The sequence below is a fragment of the Protomyctophum bolini genome, assembly GCF_963924005.1.
Source record: "Protomyctophum bolini genome assembly, chromosome: 20".
NCBI classification, from domain to species: Eukaryota; Metazoa; Chordata; class Actinopteri; order Myctophiformes; family Myctophidae; genus Protomyctophum; species Protomyctophum bolini.
In genome coordinates, this window is record NC_137881.1 from 898,720 (window position 1) to 921,434 (window position 22,715).

At 41.5% G+C, this 22,715-nt stretch overlaps 1 protein-coding gene across 3 annotated transcripts; it reads right to left on the reverse strand.

Moving 5' to 3' along the window:
- Positions 1-1,100: 1,100 nt before the first annotated feature.
- mettl1 (methyltransferase 1, tRNA methylguanosine) lies at positions 1,101-22,103 on the reverse strand. Of its 3 annotated transcripts, XR_013965934.1 has the most exons (7): positions 21,934-22,103; positions 21,239-21,363; positions 17,449-17,633; positions 10,768-10,881; positions 9,041-9,142; positions 4,234-4,861; positions 3,655-4,189 (listed from the first exon to the last, which is right to left on the reverse strand). XR_013965934.1 is itself a non-coding variant. In XM_080791797.1 (6 exons), exons 1-6 carry the CDS (start codon positions 22,008-22,010, stop codon positions 1,225-1,227), a joined length of 615 nt encoding a protein of 204 aa, XP_080647923.1. In that variant the 5' UTR covers positions 22,011-22,103; the 3' UTR covers positions 1,101-1,224. The 3 variants fall into 3 exon arrangements, 2 of the variants coding, with proteins under 2 accessions (XP_080647923.1, XP_080647922.1); XM_080791797.1 differs by lacking the exons at positions 3,655-4,189; positions 4,234-4,861 and adding an exon at positions 1,101-1,236; XM_080791796.1 differs by having other exon boundaries at positions 3,655-4,861.
- Positions 22,104-22,715: the final 612 nt, after the last annotated feature.

Below are 22,715 nucleotides of genomic sequence, written 5' to 3' on the forward strand. Positions count from 1 at the left end.
AGAGAGAGAGAGAGAGAGAGATACATATATATATATATATGTATATATATATATATATATATATATACATATATATATATACATATACATATATATGTATATATTAGGGCCGGGAATAATTGCGATTAATTTAGATGAATTAACTATAGAAAGATTAATGGCGATTAACTACAGATAAATGAATCGCACCTTTTTTTCACCGCGGAACGTTTCTCACTGGGCGCTTTTCTATAGTACTGAAAACTGGAAATAATAAAAAGTCACCCCATTTTGTGTTGCCTAGAACTGGAGGTCTGACAAAAAACAGTAACAATATGAAGTAAGTACAGCTTTGTGATGTCACTGAGAGGTACTTGTTACAATTTTTTTTTCAGACCTCCAGTTCTAGGCAACACAGAATGGGGTGACTTTTTATTATTATTTCCACAACAGGTATATTAATGACAGTAAAATGTTGAAAATGAGTGGTATCCTGTAGTCACTATTCATTGATTCACTGGGATACCAAAAAACATTAAAAAAAAAAGGTTTCTCGCTGTTCTCAGGTTGAATATTGATATGCGATTAATCTAGATTCATTAACTACAAAGCCTCTGATTAATTAGATTAATTAATTGAATCGAGTCCCAGCTCTAGTATATGTATATATGTATATGTATATGTATATATATATATATATATATATATATATACACACACACATAATATATATATAATGGTATAATGAGATCCAGAGGAAAGAAGGCTCTCTTTGTGCTGATGAGGGCCGATGTGGCACAGCTGGAGAGAGAGGGGGGGGGGGGGGGTCTTTCCCTGTGATACATATTGTTGGCTCTGTGCCATGGGGCGGGGGGGAGGGGAGGGGCGGGGGGAGGGAGGGTAGGGGGTGTCGTTCCCAGACTAGTGTGGTAAAGTTCATGGTTACGTACTGTCTGCCTGTCTGTCTGTCTGCCTGCCTGTATGTCTGTCTGTCTGTCTGTCTGCCTGTCTGTCTGTCTGCAATGCATATGACATGACCGGTCAGGGTTGAAATGGTTAATGCAGAAATGTTCATTCTAGCCAGTGATCTGTGATGTCACCAGGGAGCTGTGATGTCATCAGGGAGCTGTGATGTCACCAGGGAGCTGTGATGTCATCAGGGAGCTGTGATGTCACCAGGGAGCTGTGATGTCATCAGGGAGCTGTGATGTCACCAGGGAGCTGTGATGTCATCAGGGATAGATCTTACACATAGACCTTAGATAGAGTATATATGAATAGAGACGGCACCCAGAGGAAACCCTGAGGCGAATGAAGGTATTGCAGCCTGGCCCCAAACACATGAACGCGCTGGTCCGTTGACTATCATTGTTACACGTTCACGACGGACGCACGCTCGTGCGCGTTCAACGGCAGCGCATTCATGTGTTTGGGGGCCACTCACCATTGCAATCAGTCCCAGAATGCACTCTGTCCCTACCAGGAAGGAGGAGTGAAATCGCCTCATGCGCTTTTGAGCAACTTAATGCAAGTGGATGGAAGGAGAACTCGGGTGTCTTCTCTAACCACAGTCTGATACTGTTCTACTGACCAGTACAACCACAGTCTGATACTGTTGTACTGACCAGTACAACCAGTCTGAAACTGTTGTACTGACCAGTACAACCAGTCTGATACTGTTCTACTGACCGGTCCTTGTTATGAAATAATCAAGTGCATGTGATCAATACACCACATGTCTGCCCCCCCCCCCACCCCCTTTAAACATAAACACTTTATGATTTATGAAACATAAATGTTTTAGGATTTATTACTAAACATTTTATGATTCATTAAAGAGTTAAGGTTATAAACTGGTGAATGAACGACTTGCACATGTTTTAACCCATTCTGACCGGGCACCCATTTTGGTGTTAGCATCATGTTATGCTTTACCTATTGAAAAATAGCAGATCTACAAGCTCATAGCGCGCCACCGAGTGGCGCGCTACGAGCTTGTAGGTCTGCTATTTTTTGAAAAATCGAAGAACGACTAACATTTTTTTGAATCTGATCTCAGGTCCAAATGGGGTTAATCAGACCAGTGTGTGTCCAGTGGAAACCTCGTATGAATCTGATCTCAGGTCAGAATGGGTTAAAAGGCCCGTTTAGATGAGGGGCTGCCAAACGGCAACAATTAGCCCATCGATGAACTAAAGTCAACACAAACGGTTACTCTGGACAAACCATGGTTAAGCACTCACTTGTTTACAACACGGTGCAGTATTTTCAATTAATCAAAAAAATCTCAACTAGAAGACTGGATGTTAAAATGTGGTGACATCATCTCAACTAGAAGACTGGATGTTAAAATGTGGTGACATCATCTCAACTATAGAAGACTGGATGTTAAAATGTGGTGACATCATCTCAACTAGAAGACTGGATGTTAAAATGTGGTGACATCATCTCAACTAGAAGACTGGATGTTAAAATGTGGTGACATCATCTCAACTAGAAGACTGGATGTTAAAGTGTGGTGACATCATCTCAACTAGAAGACTGGATGTTAAAATGTGGTGACATCATCTCAACTAGAAGACTGGATGTTAAAATGTGGTGACATCATCTCAACTAGAAGACTGGATGTTAAAGTGTGGTGACATCATCTCAACTAGAAGACTGGATGTTAAAATGTGGTGACATCATCTCAACTAGAAGACTGGATGTTAAAATGTGGCGACATCATCTCAACTAGAAGACTGGATGTTAAAATGTGGTGACATCATCTCAACTAGAAGACTGGATGTTAAAATGTGGTGACATCATCTCAACTAGAAGACTGGATGTTAAAATGTGGTGACATCATCTCAACTAGAAGACTGGATGTTAAAATGTGGTGACATCATCTCAACTAGAAGACTGGATGTTAAAATGTGGTGACATCATCTCAACTAGAAGACTGGATGTTAAAATGTGGTGACATCATCTCAACTATAAAAGACTGGATGTAAAAATGTGGTGACATCATCTCAACTAGAAGACTGGATGTTAAAATGTGGTGACATCATCTCAACTAGAAGACTGGATGTTAAAATGTGGTGACATCATCTCAACTATAAAAGACTGGATGTTAAAATGTGGTGACATCATCTCAACTAGAAGACTGGATGTTAAAATGTGGTGACATCATCTCAACTATAAAAGACTGGATGTTAAAATGTGGTGACATCATCTCAACTGTAGCCCTGCGTGAAAAGAGGAGTTACTAGATTTGCCCGTAAACGTAAAGTTTCGCTGCATATACAGTAATATACGGTAATATACCGATGGTACATTTCGGGAGTTTACCGGAATTTGTTGGAAAGTTCAACGGGAGTTTCCTGTTAATGTACACGTCCGTGTTCCGTGCTCTTTGCGCAGTGTAGAAGACTTTAACGACGTTAAGGAGGAAATGAGGACACTAGTGACATCTAAACATAATTAACATAATTGTGCATTCATGTTATTTATCTCTGCTGAATGAAAAACCGTCAGGATTTAGAAAAACATTTGTAGAATCTGCTCTCGGGTCTTAATGACATAAACATAATTATTATGCATTCATGAGCTTATCTAATTTAGCAGCTCTCCCAGAATGCACTGCATTCCACGTGCATTTCCATTAGCAATACAGGGCAGGGGTTTTCAACCGGCGGTCCAGGGACCACCTGGGGTCCTTTAGGGGGTTCCAGGTGGTCCCCAGCTAAATGGAGCTATTCTTTTAAGTAAAAATAAAAAATTAATATGTCATTAATTTCTTTGTATATTTCAGGTATTTATCAACATAAATATATTCTTTACACATAATGTTCCAAAGTTCAATGCCAAAAAAACACAATTAAACCACATTAATTAAACTAATTAAAGCACATTAAAGCATAGCGACACGTTGTGAACTTACAGATCGGCTATTTATGGATAAAATGTGAAAAGTAAATAAAATAAATCTTCTCAAACGAGAGTTCCTTCCCCGACACAAAACCATCCAGACAGACAGACAGGGGGTCCTGTCTTAGATGGGGGTCCAGACAGACAGACAGACAGACAGGGGGTCCTGTTCTGTCTTAGATGGGGGTCCAGACAGACAGACAGACAGACACACAGACAGACAGACAGACAGACAGACAGACAGACAGACAGACAGGGGGTCCTGTCTTAGATGGGGGTCCAGACAGACAGACAGGGGGTCCTGTCCTGTCTTAGATGGGGGTCCAGACACACAGACAGACAGACGGTCCCGTCCTGTCCTGGGTCCAGACAGACAGACAGACAGACAGACAGACAGACAGGGGGTCCCGTCCTGTCCTGGGTCCAGACAGACAGACAGACAGACAGACAGACAGGGGGTCCCGTCCTGTCTTAGATGGGTGCTCTTTGGTGATACAGGTAAGATCCTCCAAGTAGTACTGCTTGTCAAAATGTGAATTGCAGACTTGAAAAGAAAAGAATCCAAGGCAACTCCATCTTTGGTGAAAAATTAAATAGTTCATTTGATGATGAGGCAAAAGGCAAATAAATAACAGGTCCTACGGCGCGTTTCGACCAAAAGGTCTTCGTCAGGGTCTGTCGCAGATAGAGCCCAAAAGGTCTTCGTCAGGGTCTGTCGCAGATAGAGCCTTGCCTCATCATCAAATAAAACTATTTAACTTTTCACCAAAGACGGAGTTGCCTTGGATTCTTTTCTTTTCAAGTCTGCAATTCACATTTTGACAAGCAGTACTACTTGGAGGTGGTCTTTAGTTCTTTAGTTTGGACCTTCCACCCTCTGGAAAACGGCTAAGAAGTTCCGGCCTCCGTTTCTCTGCACCTTCTTGCCCTCCTCCGTACAGCTCCCCAGACGAGCCACGATGACGTCATCAGCCTGTCAGAAACAACCCACCCCTGGATTAACCCCATTCTGACCCGAGATCAGATTCTAAAAGAAATGTCTTCTACATCCTGACAGTGTTCATTCTGACCCGAGATCAGATTCTAAAAGAAATGTCTTCTACATCCTGACAGTGTTCATTCTGACCCGAGATCAGATTCTAAAAGAAATGTCTTCTACATCCTGACAGTGTTCATTCTGACCCGAGATCAGATTCTAAAAGAAATATCTTCTACATCCTGACAGTGTTCATTCTGACCCGAGATCAGATTCTAAAAGAAATGTCTTCTACATCCTGACAGTGTTCATTCTGACCCGAGATCAGATTCTAAAAGAAATGTCTTCTACATCCTGACAGTGTTCATTCTGACCCGAGATCAGATTCTAAAAGAAATGTCTTCTACATCCTGACAGTGTTCATTCTGACCCGAGATCAGATTCTAAAAGAAATGTCTTCTACATCCTGACAGTGTTCATTCTGACCCGAGATCAGATTCTAAAAGAAATGTCTTCTACATCCTGACAGTGTTCATTCTGACCCGAGATCAGATTCTAAAAGAAATGTCTTCTACATCCTGACAGTGTTCATTCTGACCCGAGATCAGATTCTAAAAGAAATGTCTTCTACATCCTGACAGTGTTCATTCTGACCCGAGATCAGATTCTAAAAGAAATGTCTTCTACATCCTGACAGTGTTCATTCTGACCCGAGATCAGATTCTAAAAGAAATGTCTTCTACATCCTGACAGTGTTCATTCTGACCTGAGATCAGATTCCAAAAATGTCTTCGATGTCAGTCGCTCTTCGATAAAAAATAATAATAGCAGACCTACAAGCTCGTAGCGCGCCACTCTGTGGCGCGCTACGAGCTTGTAGATCTGCTATTTTTGGGTTAACACACACACACACACTGCTACACATGATGTCCTCTGCCTGTTGAATTAATCATTTCCATACATTTAAAAAAAAATAGCAGAAAAAGCAGTTCTACAAGCTTATAACACGTGATTTTGTAGTCAACTATTTCCGTTATTTTGTACAACTAAATCTTTGTACATAATCCTAACAATTATCAAAGGTGTGTGAGTGATGAGGAGAGTGTCTGAAAGGCCCTAAAACAGAAATACAAACCCTACTAACTAACCTTAAACCAAACCCTAACTAACTAACCTTAAACCAAACCCTACTAACTAACCTTAAACCAAACCCTACTAACTAACCTTAAACCAAACCCTACTAACTAACCTTAAACCAAACCCTACTAACTAACCTTAAACCAAACCCTACTAACTAACCTTAAACCAAACCCTACTAACTAACCTTAAACCAAACCCTACTAACTAACCTTAAACCAAACCCTACTAACTAACCTTAAACCAAACCCTACTAACTAACCTTAAACCAAACCCTACTAACTAACCTTAAACCAAACCCTACTAATAACCTTAAACCAAACCCTACTAACTAACCTTAAACCAAACCCTACTAACTAACCTTAAACCAAACCCTACTAACTAACCTTAAACCAAACCCTACTAATAACCTTAAACCAAACCCTACTAATAACCTTAAACCAAACCCTACTAACTAACCTTAAACCAAACCCTACAGTACTAACTAACCTTAAACCAAACCCTACTAATAACCTTAAACCAAACCCTACTAACTAACCTTAAACAAAACCCTACTAACTAACCTTAAACCAAACCCTACTAACTAACCTTAAACCAAACCCTACTAATAACCTTAAACCAAACCCTACTAACTAACCTTAAACCAAACCCTACTAACTAACCTTAAACCAAACCCTACTAACTAACCTTAAACCAAACCCTACTAACTAACCTTAAACCAAACCCTACTAACTAACCTTAAACCAAACCCTACTAACTAACCTTAAACCAAACCCTACTAACTAACCTTAAACCAAACCCTACTAACTAACCTTAAACCAAACCCTACTAATAACCTTAAACCAAACCCTACTAACTAACCTTAAACCAAACCCTACTAACTAACCTTAAACCAAACCCTACTAACTAACCTTAAACCAAACCCTACTAACTAACCTTAAACAAAACCCTACTAACTAACCTTAAACCAAACCCTACTAACTAACCTTAAACCAAACCCTACTAACTAACCTTAAACCAAACCCTACTAACTAACCTTAAACCAACCCCTACTAACTAACCTTAAACCAAACCCTACTAACTAACCTTAAACCAAACCCTACTAACTAACCTTAAACCAAACCCTACTAATAACCTTAAACCAAACCCTACTAATAACCTTAAACCAAACCCTACTAACTAACCTTAAACCAAACCCTAAACTAACCTTAAACCAAACCCTACTAACTAACCTTAAACCAAACCCTACTAATAACCTTAAACCAAACCCTACTAATAACCTTAAACCAAACCCTACTAACTAACCTTAAACCAAACCCTACTAACTAACCTTAAACCAAACCCTAAAAGACAAACAGAAATGCAAATTGTGACAATTTATCGTCAACTTAACTGTGTATATAACCTGATATGGATCATATATATATATATATATATATATATATATATATATATATATATATATATATATATATAATCAGTGTTATGAGCCAATTAGAATGGATTGGATTTTTATAGCTCTTTTCTAAGCTCTCAAAGCGATTTACAATGAATGGTCCATTCATTCATTCATTCATTCATTCATACATTGGGAGGGGAAGCGGCGAACAGTAGACGCCAGCCTCCTCCCTTCACATATTCACACACTAGCATGCGATACACCGACCCGCTCACTGGAGGCAGTGTGGGGTTCAGTGTCTCACTGGAGGCAGGGTGGGGTTCAGTGTCTCACTGGAGGCAGGGTGGGGTTCAGTGTCTCATTGGAGGCAGGGTGGGGTTCAGTGTCTCACTGGAGACAGGGTGGGGTTCAGTGTCTCACTGGAGGCAGGGTGGGGTTCAGTGTCTCACTGGAGGCAGGGTGGGGTTCAGTGTCTCACTGGAGGCAGGGTGGGGTTCAGTGTCTCACTGGAGGCAGGATGGGGTTCAGTGTCTCACTGGAGGCAGGGTGGGGTTCAGTGTCTCACTGGAGGCAGGGTGGGGTTCAGTGTCTCACTGGAGGCAGGGTGGGGTTCAGTGTCTCACTGGAGGCAGGATGGGGTTCAGTGTCTCACTGGAGGCAGGGTGGGGTTCAGTGTCTCACTGGAGACAGGGTGGAGTTCAGTGTCTCATTGGAGACAGGGTGGGGTTCAGTGTCTCACTGGAGGCAGGGTGGGGTTCAGTGTCTCACTGGAGGCAGGGTGGGGTTCAGTGTCTCACTGGAGGCAGGATGGGGTTCAGTGTCTCACTGGAGGCAGGGTGGGGTTCAGTGTCTCACTGGAGACAGGGTGGGGTTCAGTGTCTCATTGGAGACAGGGTGGGGTTCAGTGTCTCACTGGAGGCAGGGTGGGGTTCAGTGTCTCACTGGAGGCAGGATGGGGTTCAGTGTCTCACTGGAGGCAGGGTGGGGTTCAGTGTCTCACTGGAGACAGGGTGGGGTTCAGTGTCTCATTGGAGACAGGGTGGGGTTCAGTGTCTCACTGGAGGCAGGGTGGGGTTCAGTGTCTCATTGGAGACAGGGTGGGGTTCAGTGTCTCACTGGAGGCAGGGTGGGGTTCAGTGTCTCACTGGAGGCAGGGTGGGGTTCAGTGTCTCACTGGAGACAGGATGGGGTTCAGTGTCTCATTGGAGACAGGGTGGGGTTCAGTCAACATCAGATAATAAATAGTACCAGGTGTTCTTTAGATAATAAATAGTACCAGGTGTTCGTTAGATAATAAATCGTACCAGGTGTTCATTAGATAATAAATCGTACCAGGTGTTCTTTAGATAATAAATAGTACCAGGTGTTCGTTAGATAATAAATAGTACCTGGTGTTCATTAGATAATAAATCGTACCAGGTGTTCTTTAGATAATAAATAGTACCAGGTGTTCGTTAGATAATAAATAGTACCAGGTGTTCGTTAGATAATAAATAGTACCTGGTGTTCATTAGATAATAAATCGTACCAGGTGTTCTTTAGATAATAAATAGTACCAGGTGTTCGTTAGATAATAAATAGTACCAGGTGTTCGTTAGATAATAAATCGTGCCAGGTGTTCGTTAGATAATAAATCGTACCAGGTGTTCGTCAGGAACTCGCGTGAACAGAGGATGCTCCGTGAAGTGCTTCACGATCCAGATGTGCACTTCCTCCACATCTGTGTTGGTGTACACCAAGCCCTGCAACCAATCAGATCCAAACACACCAATTAGTCTAGACCAATCCCTGCAACCATAGATAATGATATAAGACCCTAGGTACCTCATTGGTCGCTGCAGTTCATTGGAGAGACCTGTAAAGAACAGGGGGAGGCGGAGGTGTGGAAAGCACGCTGCCTACTGGCCAATCACAGCGCTTCTTTTCCGGGACTTTCAATTCAATCCAAAGGAGCTTTACTGGCATGAGGAAACAAACGTTTACGTAACTTGCAAAGCAAGCATGCGGACGGAACGCCGATCTATCAGTTAATTAGTCATTATATTACATAAATATCATCATTTGATCCATCAGTTAATCATTTATTTTTGAGGGGCCCTAGCCCCTCCTATATTCAGCTATTAGTGTAGATTTGTAGGGCCCTAGCCCCTCCTATATTCAGCTATAGTGTAGATTTATAGGGCCCTAGCCCCTCCTATATTCAGCTATTAGTGTAGATTTATAGGGCCCTAGCCCCTCCTATATTCAGCTATAGTGTAGATTTATAGGGCCCTAGCCCCTCCTATATTCAGCTATTAGTGTAGATTTATAGGGCCCTAGCCCCTCCTATATTCAGCTATAGTGTAGATTTATAGGGCGCTAGCCCCTCCTATATTCAGCTATAGTGTAGATTTATAGGGCCCTAGCCCCTCCTATATTCAGCTATTAGTGTAGATTTATAGGGCGCTAGCCCCTCCTATATTCAGCTATTAGTGTAGATTTATAGGGCCCTAGCCCATCCTATATTCAGCTATAGTGTAGATTTATAGGGGGCTAGCCCCTCCTATATTCAGATGATAGGAGCGCCCCTCACTTCACACAGGTGTGATTTTATTACATATATATCATTATATTATCCCAGATAGAGAACACTCCTGTGTCCTCATTTAACACAACAATACAAAGAAAACACATATTTCATCTTCAACTCTTCAAGCCTCGAAAGTCGAAATAATGATCTGGGCAAGAGTTCCCTCCAAAAAAAGAAAACTAGCCTAGCTCCGACACCGCGGCTAATCACCTCGTAGGATATGTCAGTTCTGTTTGCTCTGGAGTGCAGACAGATAGCGTTAGCAGAATGTTAGGATATGTCAGCGCTGTTTGCTTTGGACAGATAGCCTCAGGAGAATATAGATTTCTTGGAAGGTTCAACTATGATCAGACTTCAACTTCACCGCGTGTTAAAAGTTAACTCGTTGCTGTTCACCTTTTCACTTTCTACAGGCCAGGGTGAGCAGTGGGGGAGGGGTTACTCAGAGTGTATAGGGTCTAGTGTATAGGGTCTAGTGTGTAGGGTCTAGTGTGTAGGGTGTAGTGTGTAGGGTCCAGGACTCACCCCTACTCTCAGAGTGTGTAGGGTGTAGTGTGTAGGGTCCAGGACTCACCCCTACTCTCAGAGTGTGTAGGGTGTAGTGTGTAGGGCGTAGGGTCCAGGACTCACCCCTACTCTCAGAGTGTGTAGGGTGTAGTGTGTAGGGCGTAGGGTCCAGGACTCACCCATACTCTCAGAGTGTGTAGGGTGTAGTGTGTAGGGCGTAGGGTCCAGGACTCACCCCTACTCTCAGAGTGTGTAGGGTGTAGTGTGTAGGGCGTAGGGTCCAGGACTCACCCCTACTCTCAGAGTGTAGGCGTACTCTGCTAACAGCGTTGGACTGATGATCCTCCACTTGTGTTTGGTCTTCTTGAAGTGAGGGTCGGGGAAGAGGAAGAACATCTTACTGAGCTGTAACGACACACAACACAATACTGTAGGTAAAAACGCTATAAAGGGTGTGAAGAAAGCAATACAGATCTGTGTTTATTACATTGATCTACTTGATGTTGGTACCATTAGGAGAGATAACAGGTTGTATTGATGTTGGTACCATTAGGAGAGACAACAGGTTGTATTGATGTTGGTAGTAGGTACCATTAGGAGAGACAACAGGTTGTATTGATGTTGGTACCATTAGGAGAGATAACAGGTTGTATTGATGTTGGTACCATTAGGAGAGATAACAGGTTGTATTGATGTTGGTACCATTAGGAGAGACAACAGGTTGTATTGATGTTGGTACCATTAGGAGAGACAACAGGTTGTATTGATGTTGGTAGTAGGTACCATTAGGAGAGACAACAGGTTGTATTGATGTTGGTACCATTAGGAGAGATAACAGGTTGTATTGATGTTGGTACCATTAGGAGAGATAACAGGTTGTATTGATGTTGGTACCATTAGGAGAGACAACAGGTTGTATTGATGTTGGTACCATTAGGAGAGACAACAGGTTGTATTGATGTTGGTACCATTAGGAGAGATAACAGGTTGTATTGATGTTGGTACCATTAGGAGAGACAACAGGTTGTATTGATGTTGGTACCATTAGGAGAGATAACAGGTTGTATTGATGTTGGTACCATTAGGAGAGATAACAGGTTGTATTGATGTTGGTACCATTAGGAGAGACAACAGGTTGTATTGATGTTGGTACCATTAGGAGAGACAACAGGTTGTATTGATGTTGGTACCATTAGGAGAGATAACAGGTTGTATTGATGTTGGTACCATTAGGAGAGATAACAGGTTGTATTGATGTTGGTACCATTAGGAGAGACAACAGGTTGTATTGATGTTGGTACCATTAGGAGAGATAACAGGTTGTATTGATGTTGGTACCATTAGGAGAGACAACAGGTTGTATTGATGTTGGTACCATTAGGAGAGATAACAGGTTGTATTGATGTTGGTACCATTAGGAGAGATAACAGGTTGTATTGATGTTGGTACCATTAGGAGAGACAACAGGTTGTATTGATGTTGGTACCATTAGGAGAGACAACAGGTTGTATTGATGTTGGTACCATTAGGAGAGATAACAGGTTGTATTGATGTTGGTACCATTAGGAGAGATAACAGGTTGTATTGATGTTGGTACCATTAGGAGAGATAACAGGTTGTATTGATGTTGGTACCATTAGGAGAGATAACAGGTTGTATTGATGTTGGTACCATTAGGAGAGATAACAGGTTGTATTGATGTTGGTACCATTAGGAGAGACAACAGGTTGTATTGATGTTGGTACCATTAGGAGAGATAACAGGTTGTATTGATGTTGGTACCATTAGGAGAGATAACAGGTTGTATTGATGTTGGTACCATTAGGAGAGACAACAGGTTGTATTGATGTTGGTACCATTAGGAGAGATAACAGGTTGTATTGATGTTGGTACCATTAGGAGAGACAACAGGTTGTATTGATGTTGGTACCATTAGGAGAGATAAAATAACAATTCTCTAATTGTGTAGACTTCTTGTAAATTAAGTAACGCAGATGAACAATAATTTAACTCATTTGAGTTAATTTAAACACTCTCAAGAGTTAAAGATCTATAGGATCCATAATTTAGCTGCGGGGACCACTGGGAACTCCCTCAAGGACCACTGGTGGTCCCCGGACCACTGGGAACTCCCTCAAGGACCACTGGTGGTCCCCGGACCACTGGGAACTCCCTCAAGGACCACTGGTGGTCCCCGGACCACTGGGAACTCCCTCAAGGACCACTGGTGGTCCCCGGACCACTGGGAACTCCCTCAAGGACCACTGGTGGTCCCCGGACCACTGATTGAGAACCACGGAAATAGGTAAAAAAAAAGATTTCAACGTTATTTGAACTTCTGGTGAAGAAGAAAACAAAACAAAAGCAACTGTTCACTCCTCCTGTCAATACTTCAGTCGATACACGTGTAGCCTGTTTGTTACATAAGGGTTAGTTTATGTTAATTAATGTTTATGTTAAATGTTAGTTATATAATATAAGGGAAGTGAAAGTATAGATATAAATATTAGCAGCTCAGTCAAGTTTGTACTTGAACTGAGAACAATACTTTGTACTTGACTAGGCCCTGCTTGCTTTAAAGAACAATACTTTGTACTTGACTAGGCCCTGCTTGCTTTAAAGAACAATACTTCGTACTTGACTAGGCCCTCCTTGCTTTAGGAACCCCCCAGAAGCAAAGATTTGAGTTAAAACTGTTCGCTGTGAAAGAATATACATTCAAAGATTTGCGCGTCATTTTCAAGATTTTTCTAAAATAGCAGACCTACAAGCTCGTAGCGCAGCACAGAGTGCCGGGCTTGTAGATCTGCTATTTTTCAACAGCTAAAGCATAACATAATGACACCAAATCCACACAGAAACCTCCTATCTGATTGACAGCCCATACATCCACACAGAAACCTCCTATCTGATTGACAGCCCATACATCCACACAGAAACCTATATCTGATTGCATTAAACAACGTTAAATAACATTAAACTCACTTCGCCACTCGGTTTGAGATTCACTTTATGCATGCGTATACCCTCTATTCAAAAATAGCAGATCTACAAGCTCACCATAGTGTGCTATGGGATTGTAGATCTGATGTTTTTGAAGAAAACAAAATGAGAATTTGTGCAAATCTTTAAATATATAAATATCTTTTAAAAGTTAACATTTTTAACTCAAACTCTTTGCATTCAGGAGGTCAGCTGGTTCCATTTGTACACTCAGAGTTACAGACCCATAAGGGTCCGTTTGGTTCCATTTGTACACTCAGAGTTACAGACCCATAAGGGTCCATTTGGTTCCATTTGTACACTCAGAGTTACAGACCCATAAGGGTCCATTTGGTTCCAAACTAGTCCCTCAAGGACCCCGGACCACACTTTGGGAACCACTGCTCTACTGCACATGTACAGTACATGTACAATACATGTACAATGTGCATATTTCCAAAAAAAGGTAGCCTGTGCGTTTAATAAAATTTGCCCTCGTTGAAAACAATGTATTTCCAACTCCAACTGGTCTTAATTCAGGCTGCATGAACAGCACTCCAGCGCTCGGTTCACATGTGGTAACTCTTCTATTAGAGGGCTCTGGATTGCACTGCAGAACTTAAGGCTGTTATTTATTGTTTGGCCGTAATTTGGTTACAGTTTGGGTAGAAAGTAATTCCAGGAGGGCATTCGAGGTAAAGTAATTATGATCAACGTTTGCCTGGTTTGACCCTGCTACAGTAAGCTGTGGACCTAACGCTAACACATCTCAGGCTAAGTGGATAAAACACTGCTTCTATGAAGCGTCAGCTGATGTTGTGCCTGGCGTGCGTTCCGTTCACTAACCTCCATTGTTTCACAAACCCGTGGCTATTTCCTTAACTCAGAATTAATTAAAGGCCAGGAGCCAGTCCAGGACGGAAAGGGGCTTATTTCATTTATAACACTTTCTGGGGGCATTTCAACGTGTTTACACAGCTGACAGACCCCCCCCCCCTATAAGCCCATTGAACGTCAAACCAGTGTTGATTTCCTTGACTGAGTGTCGAGCCCCAAGGACCCCCAAACTGAAAGGATGTGTATTGTGCCAGGGACCCTCATAAGAGCAGATTGTTACGGCTCTAGCAGTGATTCAAGGACCCCCAGTTCGACCTGCAATAGGCTGCGGACCCCTATTTAATGGCATTTCTATCTGTGGGACCCGCAATTTATATTGTAAAAATCTATGTCAATTCAACTCTGAGTGTACAAAAAGGACACGCTCATTGGTTACAGACCCGACTATCATTCAGCTGGGGAGTGGGGACCCCCTGGAGGGTCCCTGGACCCCCACTTGCCATAAGCCTAGCCCCTCAGATAGGACTTGTTGTAGACTTCGATAGTATTTTAGACAGACTTATAGCTCGTTACGTAGACAGCACTAGAATTGCATTCTATGTAGTCATAGCACTTTATAGTACACATGTATATTGTATATTAATATATAATATAGTATAGTATGTATAGTTGGCATATAGATACTCCACTGTTACGTTCTTAGTTTATACATGATTCATGATAACTACTTTTTATATATGCGATGTATTGCCATGCTTTAGTTTTTTGCTTAAATGTAAGTCGCTCTGGATCAAGAGCGTCTGCTAAATGCCTAAACTGTAAATTGTTCTAGGACAGTCAGATAATACTAAGTGGTGATAAACGCCAGACAGTCACATACTGTACATGCGAGAGAGACTTTGCTGTGTCATCAGAAACGAAGCCCGGTCAGTCCTAAACCAGGAACATATTGAGCCATAAACTGCTCTTTCATTTCATTTCATAACAACAGGCCATAAACTGGCCTCTCATTCCAGTCGTAACGTTTTCAACTTTAAAAGCCGACAGCAAAGCCTTTGATTTAAAACGAGGTTCTCCTTCGTTAAACCGCCCTCGTACTCTATGCTCCACTACATCACTTTAACCCATTCAGACCTGAGATCAGATTCTAACGCACAGAAGAATGGTGGTTCTTTAACGCATTTTGACCTGAGATCAGATTCTAAAAATGTCTTAAATCCTGACAGTTTAAAAAAATAGCAGACCTAAAAGCTCGTAGCGCGCCACTCGGTGGCGCGCTACGAGCTTGTAGATCTGCTATTTTTCAATAGCTAAAGCACAGCATAATGCTAACACCCAAAGGGGTTCCCGCCCAAAATGGGTTAACCCATTCTGGGCGGGAACCCCTTTGGGTGTTTTAAGCACTATGTTATACTTCAGCTATTGAAAAATAGCAGATCTACAAGCCCGTAAGTGTGGCACCCTACGAGCTTGTAGATCTGCTATCTTTTTTTTAATCTTGATATATTCTTTCAGAGTCAACGTTTTTAACTCAAATCTTTGCATATATATTCTTTCAGAGCGAACGTTTTTAACTCAAATGGTTCCTGGAATAACATATTTTCAGATGGGGGTCCTCGGCCAAATACATATAATTCTGGGGGTCCTTGACATGAAAAAGGTTGAGAACCACTGATGTATAAACATGATTTTTTACAGAAAACTGTCAGGATTTAGAAGACATTTTGTAGAATCTGGTCTCAGGTGGAAATGGGTTAACATCTTTAAACCCCCAACTATACGTTTTAAACGGAGCACAGTGGAACTCCAGGCTTTATTATTTCATTGTTACTGAAAAAACCCCATAAGAAGCTAATTGAGTACCCATTGTTACTTATCGAGTACCCGGTATCGATAAGCTTTGGGCTTATCCAGTACCCGGTATCGATAAGCTTTGGGCTTATTGAGTACCCGGTATCGATAAGCTTTGGGTTTATCAAAAATGAAAAACGAAATGAAAGCTAAGCTACGATGACTAAAACTAAGACTAAATATATTGACAATTTCAACAACAAATAGAAACTAGACTTAAATGTTAGGAAGAGACTAGTGGACAAGAGATCCACTATCAGTAAAAGTCATTTTACACTTGGTTGCATGCTGAAAATAGCAGATCTACAAGCGTTGTTCATCACGCCAGACCCAGTCCCGCCCCCTTTCATGACGACGCCAGACCCAGTCCCGCCCCCTTTCATGACGACGCCAGGCCCAGTCCCGCCCCCTTTCATGACGACGCCAGGCCCAGTCCCGCCCCCTTTCATGACGACGCCAGGCCCAGTCCCGCCCCCTTTCATGACGACGCCAGGCCCAGGAAATAATTACCAATGCATTTAAAAAAGCATTTATTTAAAGACCTTTTAAGCCTCGTACGAAGCCAACTCGAGTCGTTACAAAATTATTACAAAAAACTAAACAAAAAGTGTTTTTCTTTTCTTTCTAATTATTTGTTCGGCCCAAAACATTGTGTTTGTCGTCATGATTTGTCACAACTCGAGTTGGCTTCGTACGAGGCTTAAAAGGTCTTTAAATAAATACTTTTTGAAAAGTCTATGAGGAAAACGAACGGGGAATTATTTTCTGGGTCTCTCGAGGGGGGGCGGGACTGCGACGCTAGTCTATACCGTAACCCATTTTGGGCGGGAACCCCTTTTGGTGTTAGCATCATGTCATGCTTTAGCTATTGAAAAATAGCAGATCTACAAGCTCATAGCACGCCACCGAGTGGCACGCTACGAGCTTGTAGGTCTGCTATTTTTGAAAAATGGAACGACTGACATAGAAACATAGGTCAAAATGGGTTAACCCTTAGTGAAGAAGTTGGGCAGGTATTTCATGGTATTTCATACCTGTCCCTTAGTGAAGAAGTTGGGCAGGTATTTCATGGTATTTCATACCTGTCCCTTAGTGAAAAAGTTGGGCAGGTATTTCATGGTATTTCATACCTGTCCCTTAGTGAAGAAGTTGGGCAGGTATTTCATGGTATTTCATACCTGTCCCTTAGTGAAGAAGTTGGGCAGGTATTTCATGGTATTTCATACCTGTCCCTTAGTGAAGAAGTTGGGCAGGTATTTCATACCTGTCCCTTAGTGAAGAAGTTGGGCAGGTATTTCATACCTGTCCCTTAGTGAAGAAGTTGGGCAGGTATTTCATGGCGTTGCTGCGCAGACAGGCGATGTTCTGGTAGCCTCCCGGCATGGCGTCCCTCAGGGATCGGATTCGGTCCTGGACATAATCTGACACCTTCACTCTGATCTCCAGCCCCAGCATCAGCTGGTCTGGGAACAGTGGAGACAGCTCCACTGTGTGGCGACCCGAGGGAAGTGCATACAGTACAGTCAGAGAGAGAGAGAGAGAGAGAGAGAGAGAGAGAGAATTACAATAGAGTAGATACAGTACACAATAAAATAAAATAAATCACACCCGTGTGAAGTGAGGGACGCTTTACCAACCCTTATCGTCTTACATCATCGCGATATCATAACATTACATCATATGCCGATTTGCTCAGTGACTAAACAAACATTAAACTATGTTCATTGTTAATGGAAAGACAAACATTAACAATACTATACAGGAGACCCTCAAGAAATACAATACAAGTTTACAATGTAGGCCTTTAGCTAAAAAGCCTCTGTATGGACATGCTGTGTGTATAATATACACACAGTATGTATATACAGTATACACACTGTATATACATACCCTGGCCTGGATATCAACATGGAAATGGTTTTGGGCTCGTGAGGACTTGTCTGTACCTAGAAGGCCTCCCTCCATATTGGACATTATACCCTGTATATATTTATACATGTAGGACATTATACCCTGTATATATTTATACATGTAGGACATTATACCCTGTATATATTTATACATGTAGGACATATATACCCTGTATATATTTATACATGTAGGACACATATACCCTGTATATATTTATACATGTAGGACACATATACCCTGTATATATTTATACATGTAGGACACATATACCCTGTATATATTTATACATGTAGGACACATATACCCTGTATATATTTATACATGTAGGACACATATACCCTGTATATATTTATACATGTAGGACATTATACCCTGTATATATTTATACATGTAGGACACATATACCCTGTATATATTTATACATGTAGGACATATACAGTGCCTTCGGAAAGTATTCACACCCCTTCACTTTTACCACATTTTGTTTTGTTGCAGCCTCGTTTCAAAATGGATTAAATTCGTTTTTTTCCTCCTCAATCTACACACAATACCCCATAATGATGAAGTGAAAAAAGGTTTTTCAAATATTTTGTTAATTTATAAAAAATAAGAAACTGGAAAAACACAAACTAACACAAAGTACATAAGTATTCACACTCTTGACTTAGTACTAAGTTGAGGCACCTTTGGCAGCAACTACAGCCTTAATACTTTTTGGGAATGATCCTACAAGCTTGGCACACTTGAATTTGAGGTGTTTTCCCCCTTCTTCTCTGCAGATCCTCTCAAGCTCTGTCAGGTTAGACGGGGAGCGTCGCTGCACAGCTGTTTCCAGGTCCTTCCAGAGATGCTCAATGGGGTTCCAGGCTGGGCTCTGGCTGGGCCACTCAAGGACTTTCACAGAGTTGTCCTAAAACCAATCCTTCGTTATCTTAGCCGTGTGCTTGGGGTCGTTGTCCTGTTGGAAGGTTAATCGTTGACCCAGTCGGAGGTCCTGAGTGCTCTGGAGGAGGTTTTCATCCAGGATGTCTCTGTACACTGCTCCATTCATCTTTCCCTCTATCCTGACAAGTCTCCCAGTTCCTGCCGTTGAAAAACATCCCCACAGCATGATGCTGCCACCACCATGCTTCACCGTAGGGATGGTATTTGCCAGGTGATGAGTGGTGCCTGGTTTCCTCCAGACCGAAGCCTCTCCTCAATAAAAAGCACATGACAGCCGGGCATCACAGCGTGCATGGAGTTTGCCAAAAGGCACCTAAACGACTCTCAGACCATTATTAACAAGATTCTTTGGTCTGATTAAACAAAAATAGAGCTTTTTGGCCTGAATGCCAAGCGTTACCTCTGGAGGAAACCAGGCACCGCTCATCACCTGGCAAATACCATCCCTACGGTGAAGCATGGTGGTGGCAGCATCATGCTGTGGGGATGTATTTCAACTTGTCAGGATAGAGGGAAAGATGAATGGAGCAGTGTACAGAGACATCCTGGATGAAAACCTGCTCCAGAGCACTCAGGACCTCTGACTTGGTCAACGATTCACCTTCCAACAGGACAACGACCCCAAGCACACGGCTAAGATAACGAAGGATTGGTTTTAGGACGACTCTGTGAAAGTCCTGGAGTGGCCCAGCCAGAGCCCAGCCTGGAACCCTATTGAGCATCTCTGGAAGGACCTGAAAACAGCTGTGCAGCGACGCTCCCCGTCTAACCTGACAGAGCTTGAGAGGATCTGCAGAGAAGAAGGGGGAAAACACCCCAAATTCAAGTGTGCCAAGCTTGTATGATCATTCCCAAAAAGTATTAAGGCTGTAATTGCTGCCAAAGGTGCCTCAACTTAGTACTAAGTCAAGAGTGTGAATACTTATGTACTTTGTGTTAGTTTGTGTTTTTCCAGTTTCTTATTTTTTTATAAATTAAATATTTGAAAAAACTTTTTTCACTTCATCATTATGGGGTATTGTGTGTAGATTGATGAGGAAAAAAACGAATTTAATCCATTTTGAAATTTTAGTTTAGTTTAGTTTATTTTGCACAATAAAAACAGTACAAAAAGGTAACATCAATAAAAGAAGTGTGTGCAGGTGAGAAAAGAAACCCAGGGAGGGCTTATATGTGGTTCTCACCAAAGTTAATATACAATTTAACGAATAGTAATATACAAATATTAAGACAAAGTAATCAAACATAGGTATGGAAAATAACAAAAACAAAAACAACAAGAAATACATTATTTACACATTAGAATAAATTGGAGAGGGTAACTTCAAGAGGCTGGCCCTCAATCTATGTTTAAAGTTATAGAGTGAAGATGCGGAGTTGGCAATAAGTACGTGTGAATTCCAGAGTTGAAGGGTGAAGGGAGGATGAATATTGTCGGATTGTCTAGTATTATAATCATGAACCTGAGAGTTGGTCTTAAAATATTCTTTGAAAGTTGTAGGAAGCATATTTGGAAGGTAAGTGCCTTTATATATGAAAGAACAGGATTGTACTATGTTGATGTCATAGATAGACAGTACATTTAGATTTTTAAACAAAGGAGCAGATGGAGCCAAATAGTGAGAAGAGGTATAGCTATTCTTACAAACTTCTTTTGAATAATTAATAATTTGTGTAGATTGGATGGATAAGTACTTGCCCAAACAGTATTGCAATAAATGAGATATGGATAAATCAAACTGTAATAGAGGGTTAAAAGGCAAGCCTGATGAACCAGGCCCCTAATTCTTATGATGATACCAAATGATCATGAAACTTTGTTGGTTACTGTATGTATGTGTTCTTTCCAAGACAATTTTTCATCCACCAGGATTCCTAGGAACTTGGTGGATGAAACTTGACTCATTTCAATCCCACCAATAGGCAAAGGAAATGAGGCTGTAACAAAACCAAAGGAAATGAGGCTGTAACAAAACCAAAGGAAATGAGGCTGTAACAAAACCAAATTTGGTAAAAGTGAAGGGGTGTGAATACTTTCCCAAGGCACTGTATACCCTGTATATATTTATATATGTAGGACATATATATACCCTGTATATATTTATATATGTAGGACATATATATACCCTGTATATATTTATATATGTAGGACATATATATATACCCTGTATATATTTATATATGTAGGACATATATATACCCTGTATATATTTATATATGTAGGACTCGTCTGTACCTAGAAGGCCTCCGTATCCACATCCGATGTCTGCAAACTCCACCTGAGCTGTCGTAGCTGTTCCTGGATGTCTGTAGAGCTCTGGGTAGAGGGGAGACCAGTCCATGGTGTCTGGACTCACTGGGCTGAAAAGATATATATAAATATATATATAACTAAAAACATGGCATGGATGCACCTGGGACGTATCCTCAGTGATGTATCCTGAGGTCAACGGGGTTTCGAGGTCTCTCAACATCATACCCCTCACTCAGGTGACCCAGCCGGGAGCGATCAAGTCCCGACTTACGTCCCAGTAGCTACCCTCGATCAGTCCCACTAGGGAAAGACCAGGGCCGCACAATCCGTTGGAACTACTCCAGAACTACTCTGCCAGGGCTGGGAGGTACACTTCTGGCATAAGACCAGCATATAAGACCAGTCCATGGTGTCTGGACTCACTGGGCTGAAAATAAACACTTACATGATCTTATAGTTCCATAAACACATGATCTTATATTTCCATACTGTCTACTGGACTCACTGGACTGACATTAGTTCATCATAGTTACTAAATTATATTTAAGTTGTTCCATATATATATATATATAATATATATAAAGAACTGACGTGTGCAGTTCTATATTTATTGAGTTTATTCCTCCGTCAGTGTTTCACTTATTTCTGGTATAATAATAATAATAATAACAACTCACTATTCAAACGTGTTGTCTGCCATGGGGTTAGAATGGGCTCTCTGTCTGTAGAATCGTTTCTGAGGCATCGACGCCATCTTGTATTAAATGTAGGATCAGTATAATAATAATAATAATTATTATTATTAGTGTTTAAATGATCAGTTGTAAAAGTTCCACTTCTAACCACGTTGTTTATAAAACGGGGTCGCATGCATATGACGTCAACAAGAAGTCTCCTTCTTTTGGTCTTCTTCTTGTGGGGTTTATTGGAGGTTGGCAAACAAATCTGTGCATTACCGCCACCTACTGGTGTCTGTATGTTACATTACAAACAAACAATTCATCATCACATGCTCAACTGTTTCCTCCTGGCCACAATGATGCACCTCCCTGTGTTGTTTTCCTATCATAAATAATGCTGCATTTAGGCCCGTATGTCCAAATCTTAAACGTGTCATTACTGTCTCTTCCCTTCTGCTCCTTCCTGCTCCCCTCCCCTCTCCTACTTTCCTCTGAATTCCATAAAACCATCTTCCCTTCCTCTCCTCCTCCTCCTCCTCCTCCCACCTCTTTTGCCATCTCTCCTTCATCTTTCTTTTAATAATGCTCTTTCCCTCCGTCTTACTAACTTTCACTGCCAGCTCGATGTTGCTAGCGTCTTTCACAGTTTAAGTAATTGTGCATGACTCGTAATAATCCATAATTTTTTTTTTCAAAATGATTATCTTTCCTAATGCTCTTGCCGTTTTGATGAATTGAACAACGTGGACCCTGTTGTAAACAAGTGTAATGCTTAATTG

What these genes read in the sequence shown, in the direction of transcription:
- mettl1 (XM_080791796.1), bottom strand. Translation starts at nt 22,010, where the DNA reads ATGGCGTCGATGCCTCAGAAACGATTCTACAGACAGAGAGCCCATTCT. An exon ending in TGGATACGGAGGCCTTCTAG is followed by an intron (nt 17,634 to 21,238) that starts GTACAGACGAGT and finishes GTCGCCACACAG; the next exon opens with TGGAGCTGTCTCCACTGTTC. An exon ending in CCTACACTCTGAGAGTAGGG is followed by an intron (nt 9,143 to 10,767) that starts GTGAGTCCTGGA and finishes GATTGGTTGCAG; the next exon opens with GGCTTGGTGTACACCAACAC.